The 13,957-nt window shown below is 33.0% G+C and overlaps 1 protein-coding gene across 1 annotated transcript in view; it reads right to left on the bottom strand.

The window, feature by feature from the left end:
- Nucleotides 1-13,957, bottom strand: part of PEX7 (peroxisomal biogenesis factor 7) — an 88,279-nt gene that overhangs the window by 45,324 nt on the left and 28,998 nt on the right. The window contains exons 6-8 of the mRNA XM_079939708.1: nucleotides 10,154-10,260; nucleotides 8,396-8,509; nucleotides 7,093-7,148 (exon numbers count right to left, since the gene is read on the bottom strand). Coding sequence (XP_079795834.1) covers nucleotides 7,093-7,148; nucleotides 8,396-8,509; nucleotides 10,154-10,260 — 277 coding nt within the window. The remainder of the gene's footprint in view (nucleotides 1-7,092; nucleotides 7,149-8,395; nucleotides 8,510-10,153; nucleotides 10,261-13,957) is intronic.

Raw genomic sequence — 13,957 nt, 5'->3', positions numbered from 1 at the left:
AGTTTAAAGGGAAAAGAGGATTAAAAGGAAGGAAACGTACCAATCCCAAACCATCAATCCTGTACATGGATATGCAGAAACACATAAAGTCTTAATCTATTTTTTAAAAAACATAAAAATAAAATGGATACCATAAACTCAAACATTTCACCTGACAAAAGACCACCTCAAAAAAATAAATAGCAAAGTGTAAGAAAAACTGTAATATAACATTCTAAACTGAATTAATATCTCTAAACAAGCATCTGGGGACAGGAAGGAAAAATAATTGACCTAGATCAGTGTAGTATAATAAGAAATATATTTGATCTTGGTCCACAGTTCCTGGCACAGAGCTCCTAAAACCCCTGGAAGTTCCTGAATGATAGGAATGTCTTCTGTTATTCATAAGGAGTCCCTTTGGAACACACCTGAGTTTATGCTAATGAGGTGACTTAGGATGGAGTCCTTACATAGTCTCATGTGTTTAGAGAGCTGGAATTTTCAGCTCCATCCACTGAACTCCCAGAGAAGAGGGAGGGCTGGAAATTAAGCTCTATAAAAACTCTTGAACAAGGTTTGATGAGCTTCAAGGTTGGTGAACTTACCCATGTGCTGGCAGGGTGGGGCACTCCAATTCCATACAGACAGAAGCTCCTGCACTCAGGGCTCTTCCAGACCTCATCCTCTGTACCTCTTCTCCTGGCTGTTCATTTTTATCCTTTATAATATCTTTTACAATAAACTAGTACACATAGTGAACGTTGCCCTGAGCTTTGTGAGCTATTCTAGCAAATTATAAAACCTGAGGAGGGGGTCTTGGGAACCCCAATTTACAGCTAGTCAGTCAGAAGTACAGGTGACAATCTAGGCTTGCAATTTGCATCTGAAGTCAGGGCAGTCTAGTGGAACTGAGTTCTTAATCTGTGGGATCTGATGTTATCTCCAGGTAGATAGAATTAGAATTTAGTTAACTTTGTAGGACACACCATTGGTGTCTGCTGAGAATTAGAGAATTTCTTGGTGTGGGAAAACTCCACATACATCTGGTGTCGGAAGTATAGAGCTTTCCCCTTACAATCAAGAATTCAAAAACAAAGAAAAGAAGTGGACAAAAACAGGAAAAAGTGAAATAGAGCTAACTGGACACAAGAAAGAAATAGAAGAAAAAAGGCAAATTCATATCAGAAATGAAGACAAAATTACATGGTGCTCAAAGAATAAATTTACACAAAAATATAAGGACATCAAAGACAGGAGAAAAATAACCAAGGAATGAAAATGAGACTAAAAACGTATCAGAGAGAAAGCATCTGATATAGAAGACAAGTAAGAGAGATTCAATTTATGTTTAATTGGAGTCCCTATAGGAAAGAAATGTAAATCAAGGAGTTCATGTTCAGCTAAGTTATCCTTCAAGCATCGAGACTACAGAGAAATAATTTTAAATATGCGAGAGCTCCTGAGAAGTCTGTACCCATGAGCCCTTCTTGAGGAATTTACTAGAATATAAACTTCATCAAACTAAAACATGATGAGGAAATTTTAGCAAAAAGATTGATGATGAGCATTTAATATATTTAGTTATGTACCTAAGATGAAAACAAAATTGGAAACAAGAGTGGAAGAATAATATATAACATGGTATGTATTACATGTTATATGTGGTATGTTCTAACAAAATATAAATAAAACAACTTAAAATTTGATGCAAAAGGGAGGGTAAAAAAAAAGGAAGGTAAAATAAGTTCATAAAATAAGTTATTGTACATGCAGCAAGTAGGAGTTAAAATAAATACCATTAAAAACTAACAAACCAGATAATAAATGGTTAAATTTTTTGAAAAACAAGGGACTAATGATAAGGATAGCATTAAATCTGTATATTGCTTTGGGTTGTATGGACAATTTAACAATAGTAATTCTTCCAATCCAGGAGCACAGAATATCTCTCCATTTCTTTGTGTCTTCTTTAAATTCTTTCATTAATTTCTTGTAGTTTTCAATAAACAGGTACTTCACCTCCTATATTAAATTTACTCCTAAGTATTTAATTCTTTTTGATGTAATTGTAAGTGGGGTTATTTTCTTAATTTCTCTTTCTGATAGTTCATTATTAGTATATGGAAGTACAACAGACTTTTGTGTACTGATTTTGTATCCTGCAACTTTACTGAATTTATTAGTTCTAACATTCTTTATGGAGTCTTTAGGGTTTTCTAGATACAATATCATGTCATCTGCAAATAATGACAATTTTACTTCTTCCTTTCCAATCTGGGTGCCTTTTATTTCTTTTTCTTGTTTAATAGCTCTGACTAGGACTTCCAATATTATGTTGAATAAAAGTGGCAAGAGTGGGCACCTCTGTCTTGTTCCTGATTTTAGAGGAAAAACTTTAGCTTTTTTACTATTGAGTTTGATAGCCATTCCAATGGCATTTTTCACAGAATAAAACAAACAATCCTAAAATTTGTATGGAACCACAAAAGACCCTGAATAGCCAAAGTAATCTTGAGAAAGAACAAAACTGGAGGCATCATGCTCCCTGATTTCAAACTATATTACAAAGCTATGGTAATTAAAACAGTATGGTACTGGTATTGTAAAAAGAAACAGGTAGGACTACACCAAACTGAAAAGCTTCTGCACAGTAAAGGAAACCATCAACAAAATGAAAAGGTGACCTACTGAATGGGAGGAAATATTTAAAAATCATATATCTGATGAAGGGCTAATATCCAAAATATATAAAGAATTCACACAACTCAATAGCAAAAAACCAAACTATCCAATTTTAATAATGGACAGAAGATCAGAACAGACATTTTTCCAAAGAAGACATAGAGACGGCCAACAGGTACATGAAAAGTTGCTCAACATCATGAATCTAGGGAAATGCAAATCAAAACTACAATGGCTGTTATCAAAATGATAAAGAAAATGACAAGAAATAGTAAGTGTTGGAAAGGATGTGGAGAAAAAGGGAACCCTTGTGCACTGTTGGTGGGAATGCAAATTGGTAAGGCCACTATGGAAAACAGTACAGAAGTTCCTCAAAAATCTTAAAATAGAATACCATATGATCCAACAATTCCACTTCTGGGTATTTATCTGAAGAAAACATTAACACAAAAAGATATATGTATCCCCATGTTCCTTGCAGCACTATTTACAACAGTCAAAATATGGAAACAAACAAAGTGTCCATCAACAGACGAATGGATAAAGAAATTGTGGCATATGTATACAATGGAATATTATTCAGTCATAACGAAAGAATGAAATTGTGCCATTTGCAACAACATGGATGGAAAAAAACAAAAACAAAACAAAACAGAAAACAAGTTCACAGATAGAACAGAAGATTGGTGGTTGCCAGAGGCAGCAGATGGGGAGAAGGAGAAGTGGGTGAACTGTTTGGGGTGTTTTTTTTTAAGTTTAAATAAAACAAAATAAAGGGAATAAAAGCATTACAAAATTTATAAGACCAAAGGAAACCAATGAAACAAAGAAAAAAACTTACCTAAATATAAATTTTTTGATAAAAGATCAAAAAAAAAACCCCAAAGCAAAACAAAAAAATACACCACACAATGAATAGAACATAATACACAAAATAATCATAACATAAAATAATATGACAGACTTGCTATCAAACATATTTTTATCAAGAAATATGAATAGGTTAAACTTGCATATTATAATAAAAAGATTTTTGATTTAGCTTGCCAAGCAAAACCCAAATATATGCTCTGTATGAAAGACATACCAGAAACAACATGGTTCAAAAAAACTAAAAATAAAAGTATGGAAAAAGGTATACCTGGAAGATGGGAATAGTATGAAAGCAGAGGCAATGATACTAGTAAGAGATAAAGCATAATTAAAACTAAAAAGCAATTAGCTGTGTCAAAGAAAGAGTCTCTTTGATGCTAAAAGTCTCAGTTCACTAATGTATGTTGAAAATATCTATGCACCAAATAATACAGCATATGGCTTTATGAACTCAAAACTAGAAGAGATTTAGGGAGACATAGATAGAAACACACTGATAATAGGAGATTTTAACATTCCATTCTCAGTACAAGATGGATTAAGTGGGCCAAAAATAAGAAAGGATACAGATGATCCAAATGACATTATCAATTAGTAGAGCTTATGGTTATATATTTAACTTTACAATGTGATAATAGACAATATACCTTCTTCTCAATTGCATATGTAACATTCACAAAAATTGATCATTTACTAGGTTCTCCTCCACAAAAAAATCAACATATTCCATAAAACAGAATGACTAATAACAGTGTTCTCTGATCACAATAAAAGTAGAAATTATTAACAAATTTTCAAAAATTAAAAGGCACTTTCATATGGAAATTAAATAACTTCCTACTAAACAACTTTTCGGAGAAAGATGAAATACAAATAGAAGTTACACATTTTTTTAATGATAATGAAAAAAATTATATATCAGGATGTATGAGTTACAATTGAAATGAAAACTAGAAGAAAATTCATAGCCTTAAACACTTTATTAACAAAATGAAAAAATAAAAATAAGTAAATTCCCAGATCAAAAGTTGGAAAAAGAAAGTAAGCCAAAAGAAAGTATCAAGAAGGATATAAAGATAAAAGCAGTAATTAATGAGGTACTGAATAGAAAAACAGTAGTTCTCATTCATAAATCAAAATCTTGTATGCTGAAGAAAAAATAACAAAATAAACATGCCATTAGATAACTTAAAGTAGGAATCACATATATACAAAATCAGAAATGACAATAGTGAAATAACCATTGAATCAGAAGAAATTAAAAAGTCATGACTCTACAGACATCCGTATAAATAAATGTGAAAACCTATAAGCAAAGGATAATTTCCTAAACTCCCATTAGAGATAGAAAGTTTAAACAGACAAATTTCCATAGAAGAAATAAAGAAAGTTATCAAGAAGTACTCCACAAAAAGAGCCATGCCCGGATGGTTTCACAGGGAAAATCTACCAATGCTTCAAAAACCCAATACCCTCCGTGTTGCACAAACTGTTCCAGAGCTTAGAAAATGTAGAAAAACTTCTTAATTCTTTTTTATGAAGCAATTAAAACATTGATACACAAACCAAAAATTTAAAACAAGAAACAGAAAAAAAACCCTATATGAACCCTGTGTGGTGTGGGATCAGAATGAGGGGTATGATTAGAGGTACACATACACATATAGGTCAATATCACCTTCAAATATTGATGTAAAAGCTCTAAATAAAATATTAGCAGACAAAATCCAACACCACAGTAAGATAACGATACACAAAGAAAAAGAGGGATTTAGTCTAAGAATGCAAGGTTGGTTCAATCCATTAATATAATACATTATATTAATAGCTCAAAAAAAAAATCATGATCATCTCCATAGATGCTGAAAAAGCCTTCAACAAAACTTAAGATCAATTCCTGACTCTAAAAAAAAAAACACACTCAAGAAAACTGGAGTTGATGCATACTTTCTTAGCATGATAAATAAATACATACACTTTTTCTTAAAGTCAGTATCTTACTTTTAACAAGGAAACACTAGAGGCATTTTTACTAATACAAGAATTAAGACATCCTCTATAACACTATTTAACACTGTAATAAAGGTATCTGTCAATGCAATTAGATAAATCAATTAGGGGTATCAGAATTGGAATTGAAGATGTAAAACTATATTTATAGATGATATGATCACAAACTTGGAAACCCCTAAAGAATCAATGATCTTGGGGCTTCTCTGGTGGCACAATGGTTAAGAATCTGCCTGCCAATGCAGAGGTCACGGCTTCGAGCCCTGTTTTGGGAAGATCCCACATGCCTCAGAGCAACTAAGCCCGTGCACCAAAACTACTGAGCCTGAGCTCTAGAGCCCACGTGCCACAACTACTGAAGTCTGCGTGGCAAGAGCCCGTGCTCCGCAACAAGAGAAGCCACCACAATGAGAAGCCCATGCACCACAACGAAGAGTAGCCCCCGCTCGCCACAACTAAAAGAAAGCCCGCGCGCAGCAACGAAGACCCAACACAGCCAAAAATAAAATAAATAAATTAATTAATTAATTTTTTAAAAAAAGAATCAACGATCTTTAGATGGTAGAGAAAGAGGGAGTCTCAAACACTGCTGCTTGGAATGGAAACTGGTATATTCCTTATGGACGGGAATTTGGTAATATCTAACAAAACCATATATATATATATATATGTATATGTTTACCTTTTAATCCAGCAATCGCACATCTGGGAATATATTCTGAAGCTAATTCTCTAGTGATGTGAATGTATGTACTTACAAGGTTATTATTCATTGTGGCACTGTTTATTTATAAAATATTTGTAACGAGCTAAATGCCCATATGTAGGAAACTAGTTGAATAAACTATAGTACGTCTACATAATGAAGTATTATACAGAATGAAAAAGATCTCTATGAACTGATATACAGTGATTTCTAAACTACTTTCCGAGAATTCTAGGGTAGCAAATAGGTAAATATATTGTGAATAAGAGAGTTTTAAATCAGGAGTTTTAAATCTGGAAAAGGAGAAAAAGTAGAATGAACCCTGTGTGGTGTGGGATCAGAACTGGGGGTATGATTAGAGATACACATACACATATTAATACATAGATACACATGTGCATACACATACATACAAAGTCATATATTCACAAACATACATACACTCATGCTGATTTTTTTCATATATAACAATCTTAGCCTTAAGATTCACATAATTAGACTGAAGAAATAAAATTTCGTAATTTTTAAAATTTTAATTTAAAAGATACTGGCTATTCAATTTATAGCATAGGAAGATATTACGAGGAACAACTGTCAGGAAAAAAGGCTTTTAAACAGAGCAATCAAGCTAACCTTTAAATACTAAAGAATTTACTCATATATGTGGCCAGATCATAAAAACAGAAAAAAATAATATTAATCTCAGTGGCAAATATTCTTATGTGCTCAGCTCAGATTATTTTTATATTAGTAAGATAACTTATTACCCTTCGGAAAAGCTGCAAAGAGGCAAATGGTACTTGGTATTTCACAATGAAACATATCAAAAGCCACTGTACCTTACAGTAAAATCATAGGAGCAAGAGGCCAACACGGAAGCATGAAATGGTGAAAACTACAAAAAAACCACAAAAAACCCTTTTTGAGGTTAACTGTAATTATAACATGCTACTTCATAAGGTCATTCCCATGAACATTATAATAAAGTTCATCTAACTTAACCAATTTTGTGAATACATATTATGATTGCTATTAGCACAAGTATCAAATAAACATTTAAATGTTAAAAGTTTTAAAATAATTTTTATGTTCTTTGTATATCACATCTAATGAAAATGATATCAAGGTCAAAAACTGCAAATTTAAAGACAAGTAGTATTTAGTAATAAACATGTTTTACTAGGCTGCCCATTGCAATTTTATTTCTTCCATGTTTTTCTTACCAGTACTTTAATAGTTATATACACATAATATAATTACATGTGAATGCTCTTCATAGTTTGCAAAATACTTTCACTACATTACCCTATTTCATTCTCAGAAGCACTGTGAAATATATATAGAAAATATTTTTTAACTACTAAAACCTGTGTGCCATGAAAAAAAATCAGGGCACTGTGTCTCATATGTTGAGTTGTAACCAGTAAAATTTAAAATATTAACTACAATTTAGAATTTTTAAAATAGGAATAACATAATTATCTTAATGAAAAGATCAAAAAGGTACCTTTTTATCCTTAATGTAAAAAAACAAAGAATGAAATTGGGAAATGTCCTTTAATAAGATGTTTTCCACAGTGACTTAGCAAAATTTACCTAAATAAAAGCTGGGAAACTAACTTAAGTCACCTTATACCTGACAAATTTGAGGGGATCAGCAGAAAAATGTTACCTCATCCTCTGCTGTTTAGAAAGTGGAAAACTGTCTCTACCCTAAACTTCTGAGAACATTCATATATACAATCATGTTAGGGAAAATAAAGAATTAACTCTCTCTCTGTGCAAGTTTCAACAAAATAAAGAAATCTTCCCACTGAATGAAAAATTGTAAAGAATATAATACTCAAAGTAAATTACTAGAGTTAAAAAATATTAAAAGGAATAGTAGAATGGGAATGACAGAATGAGAAAAACATTTTTATTTAATCCTAAGTACTGCTTGACTACATATTACAATTCATTCAATAATTATTCCAGTATTTTACCCAATTTTAGCTTTCAATATTCATTATCATTCATTGGATAACAAAAACATGCATAAAAAAGAATCAATAACCCATCCCCTAAACACCTTTTATATATACTTCATTAAATATATTTATATTTTTGTTCTATGTATAAAAAGAAAAGATAAAAACTTACTTTCACTCTCCTAATAGCATAGGTGTGACCAAGAAGTTCAAATACTGGTTGTCGTACATTCCTCAAGTCCCAGCCTCTCAAACTGCAATCAACTGCCCCTGTCACCAGCAAATTCTGAAAACAATTCAGAGAAAAGTAAAGTGTGACATCTTTGCAATTAAGCAGTACCCAAGCTTTCCTACTAGAAACAGTGTCTATTTTCTGGTATTTATTTAATCTGACCCCAGGAGTCATTCTTGAAAAGTTATATAGCATTATAGAAAGGAGTCAAAATATACATCAAAAAGCAAAAATTAGTAGGACTTGAGAGAAAAGGAACTCAGTATGCTTTAGGCATATGATGGAACACTATACACAACAGAAAAAGGCATAGTCTCAAACAGCATTGTAGATTTCCCAATCTACTTTTAGGACTATTAATAAGAACATAAGATTTTAAAAATTATACCTGACAAATGAGCCCACCCTTCTTTTCAGCATCCTCTGAGGTTTCTACCAAGCATTAAAAGGCAAGAGGCCTGCTAATTTACAAATATTTGAAAGTGCAAAGTATAAATTAAATTTTTTTGTTTTTCTAATTCTAAATCAATCACTGCTCTCAACTCTCATGGGCCATGTCTTAATATAATATGTAACACTATCTGAGAATTTATGCAGAAAGTGGTAAGTCTCCTATCTAGTCAGGTTTTTTAAATTCTGCTATCTAGAACCCTAGGTGAACCCAGAGTTCATGGCTCAAGAGGCCAAGAGCTGCGTCCACACTCAGCCCCATTCCACATCAACCAGGGCAGTAATCCATTGTCTGAACATTTTCGGCTTCAATATAAGCTCATCTGAAAAAAAGCTGCAATGATTTAAAAAAAAATTTTTAAACTACTCTCAAGTATATATCAGCAACTTTTTTAGAATTCCTAAAAGTATAACACACAGTCCACAATTTCATTTTCCTATTTGGAAAATTCACGAGAGAGATTTGTAGTCATCAGCACTGAAAATTTTATTAAAATCAAGTATTATTTTGAGTATGTTCTATATTTTTTAAATCTATTTTATTTCTTTCTATTTAAAGAACTCAGCTGATACAATGTTCTCTTAACCTTCACTGATTACTTTAAAAATGCGAAAAGTAAGACATATGTTATACTTATTTGTCATAGTTAACAGACTACTTCAGGTACATAAATATATTTAAACAGCATATCAACACATATTTAATCCATTTCTATTTCTAATTCATATGCTCATATAGTTAGCTGAAGCTCTGCAAAAAGTTACAAATGGACACTGCTATCTTACAGAAACATGAAGCTTGGTTAGGCTTATAAGGGAAGATAAAACAGAAAATTCTAAAAACTGATGGACTGTCAAATTAAAAATCAAGTTACAAATAGTTCATCAGCCTCACTAGCAAAATGAACAAGAAATGAAAGCAAAAGATGATACAAACTGGCAGGGTTAAGAGCAATAAAGTAAAAAATTACGTAAGTTGTAAAGCAGTTTCCCAAATAAACAAGTAAGGCTGCACTATTGAACTTTTGAGAGTTTCTGTTTCTTATTCAGCCTGTTTTATGTGCACTTAAATCCAATTAATGCTAATGCAGGTCACTCACAATCATCAATTAGAAAAGAAAGGGACTGAATTTAACTTAATGGTCCATAAACACTATCAAAGTCCACATAAACAAAGATAAAATAAAATCTAAAACATTTCAACATTAGGAAGGGCTCAGCAGCTCAGGATAGAACCAGACAAGGTACCTCATTGTATTTACACCAGTCACAACTCAGAATTTCTGCCTGATGTGCTGGAACCACAGTTCTGACTCCTGTTGTCTTCACATCCCAAATTCTCAAAGTCTGATCACCTGGTGAAAGAGGAAGACTTGATCACTTTCCATCACACCACTTGGATACTCGGTACCCATGACAACAAGTCAGGGGAAAACACACCACTTTCACTATCAGGATACTGCCACCTATATATCATATACACATATACATTGTTTTTGTTCTATAATAATGCATAAGACCTACTAAAAGTGATGAACTATAAACAAAAAGGCACCATGATAATGTTTTTAGATCTACTCAAAGCAGGAAAATCTAAATCTCACACTAAGACAAACATAGCAGTGATTAAACACACACCCAATGCATTTTTCTTCAGGATAGGAAAAGGCCCTGAAAATCTTTGTTTCTTGTAAATAAAGTTAGCACCCTATACCAGCATATTCTCTAAGAAACAAAATGGTAATAGTTTTACTGTTAAAAGTGTGCAAAATCTACCAAGTTGAAATGGATAATTTTCAAATCTTAGCTTTTACATTTATTATATTTTAAAGGGCCATCCAAAGGTATATTTTTCACCTTGGAAAAACCAAGTTGAGAAAATTTGTCATTATACTCTGAATTACTACAAAAATGATTATACTCTGAATTATTATACTCTGAATTACTCTGATTACTACAGATAATACTCTGAATTACTACAAAAATGATTTATATCACATAGCTGAACAAAGTCAACCCTGATTAAATGTTTTACATGCTGTTTGCCTTCAATTTTGTAAACTATGAGGAAATAACAATGACCAGATGAAAAACCCTGAATATACGTATATCTACATCAAAATTAAATTACAAACAGTAACTGATCATGTGAGAAAGCTAGTTCAGCTTAATGAAAAAAAAAACACCAATATGATGGCAGGCATAGTCTTGATTCCATTTAGTAGTTGTTTGACCCTGCAGAAGTTATATAATATCTCTGAGACTGATTCCTCATTTCTAAAAAAGAAACAGAATGACTACATGCAGGATGGTATAAGAATTTAGTGTAACAAAGTTTCTGTAAATCGTTAGCATGGTCTCTAGAATACAGTAGATACGCTAATATGTGGTATATAAAAATGTTAAATTTTAAAAATTTCCTTTGGTTACCTACATACAATTTCCTATCATCCCAATTCTAAATCATACGTCATTTACCTAAGTTCAAGAGTTTTAGACCATTTTTTTTCTGATTTCTTTGCAAGTTGTTTAAGAAAGATAAGAATGAAATTGCTGGTGGTAATGAAATGTAGGAGTTAAGCATGGGGGCTTTGGAGCTCCAGAGCTTGGTTCTAATCCAGCTCAATCATTTGGTAGCTGTTGACGTTTAGTCAAGTTACTTAACATCCTGGATTCTTACCTTCCTCACCTATGATAAAATATCTGTCTTATACAGACCCACAGACGTGAAGGACAAATTAGTGGTTACCAGTGGGGTGAGAGAAGGGCAGAGGGGCAATATAGGGGTAGGGGATTAAGAGGTACAAGCTATTAGGCATAAAATAAGCTACAAGGATATACTGTACAACACAGGGAATATAGCCAATATTTTATAATAATTATAAATGGTGTATAACCTTTAAAAATCGTGAATCACTATATTGTACACCTGCAACTTATATAACATTGTACCTCAACTATACTTCAAAAAAAAACAACAAAAACAAATCTGCCTTATAAAGTTGAAATGAGATAAAGTTTTAAAAATAAAATAACAAAACATAACCATGATTAGAAGTCATTCCTGTCCCTATTAATAACATGAATAAATAATAACTAATATTTATTGAGTGCTTACTATATGCCAAATGCTGGTCAGCATTTTACGTGTACAGTCAGTCCTCCATATTCGTGGGTTCCAAATCTGTGAATTCAACCAACCATGGGCCAAAACTATTCAGGAAAAAAAAATTCCAGAAAGTTCCAAAAAACAAAACTTGAATTTGCTGTGCTGGCAACTATTTACACAGCATTTACATTGTATTAGGTATTTTAAATAATTTGGGGATGATTTAAAGTATACAGGAGGATATGCATAGATTATATGCAAATATGATGACAGTTTATACAAGGGACTTGAGCATCTAGGGATTTTGATATCCTGGGAGGGTCCTGGAGCCAATCGCCAACAGATACCAAGAGATGAACATACTAACTTTAAAAACATCACAACAAGTGAGGTAAAAATTTTGATAACATAAAAAGTAATTTTTGTAGTAATTTACAAATGAGGAAACTGAAGCACATGGAGCTGAAGTAAGTCAGCAGAGAGGAAACAATGGAATCAGAGCCTAGAATCAGAACCCAGGCTGCCTGGCTTCCTAGCCTGTGTGAACTATAACTACACAACGTTGCCCCCTAATGTTGTCGGAGGAGAAGTGCCACGTGATCAATGTTGGCGAAACCTTGAGCAATTTATTCTTTTAATTTATACGTTAATTATTTTATAAATTGGGGAAAATTTTAATAGACACACACACACACACATAACATTCTGTCATATTTGCCCCACAATTATTTTAGAAGTAAAAGTAACAAAACACAACAGATAGTGTTGAAACCTCTACTGTATTTCCAACCCCATTCCCCATCCTCCTTGCCCAAGCCTACCACAATCCTGAATTCGGTGTGCATCCCTGTAGTTTGTGTTTTGGTAATACTTCTACAACATTTTTATGTATTCATAAATATGTACTATTGTTTGTGTGTGAGATTAAATTTTTTTTATATTTAAAAAGCATCATCCTCCTACTTTACAAAAGGTTGAAAACCACTCTGATAGAAGAGAGTGACTAACGTTTTTGAATCTAGCTAAGGACAGTGGGGATGAGATGGAATGATGAGTTTGAAAGTACCAAACGGAAATGGTTCAGAATTGGTATAGACTAGAGCTCCCAAAATTTCAGGGGTCCTAATTATAATCACTGTCTGTGGTCTAGCCACCAGTCAGTAGAATTTCTTTCAGAAGTCTAAGTAGCTTTGATTAAATGATCTTTCATGACTTTCCCTAACCTTCAGAGTTTACAGCAGGGTGGTGTAGATGTCCAGATTTGGTCTGCCCAGCAACACCCTTCCAGGAACAGCACCCTCTTTTCACCATGTGACTCTAGAAAGACCTATGGCTCAACACAATCGACTGGCCAAGGACAGGTCTAAGCAAGACCAGTCATACTATCTCATTTTCTGCCCCTGCCACAGCTGACAGGTCAGAAGTATCTACTTGGGATTTTTCTGAAGTATAACTGAAAAAATAATGTCAGTCCCTCTCTCACAGTAGAATTTACAGGTTATAAAATTGAGAAGCTGCTGGTGGCCCTGTGTTTCACTGTATGGAGAAAGCTGGCCTGCAGAGTCAAGTCAACAAGCAGAGAAAAGTCCAGGTTAGAGACAGAGAATGTGTCCGGGGGTCATTTAAGCATCCCTTCCTCCTTTGGGGTTGCTTTTCAATAAATTCTACAAAGACCTAAGATTGCTCAAGTTCTATCACCTATAGGCAAGGTGAGTCCTTATCATCATGGAAGCAGTGAATGGAATTCACCTGAAGCTTCAAACTCTATAAAGCCTAGCCCCACAGAAAAAGATTCAATTTGGCACAAGCCTTACACTAAAACATAGGAAATGCCTAAATGATGTATACTAGCTTTCAAAAATTTATATGTAATATCAGGTCTGAAATCATAAAGTCTGCTATAACCATGACTAAGCTTTGTTTAAAGTTCAATGAGCTTGTGT

The sequence above is a fragment of the Stenella coeruleoalba genome (assembly GCF_951394435.1).
Source record: "Stenella coeruleoalba genome assembly, chromosome: 12".
In the NCBI taxonomy this organism is placed as follows: domain Eukaryota; kingdom Metazoa; phylum Chordata; class Mammalia; order Artiodactyla; family Delphinidae; genus Stenella; species Stenella coeruleoalba.
Note: the sequence above shows the minus strand (reverse complement) of the source record. Positions and strands in the feature narration are given on the sequence as shown.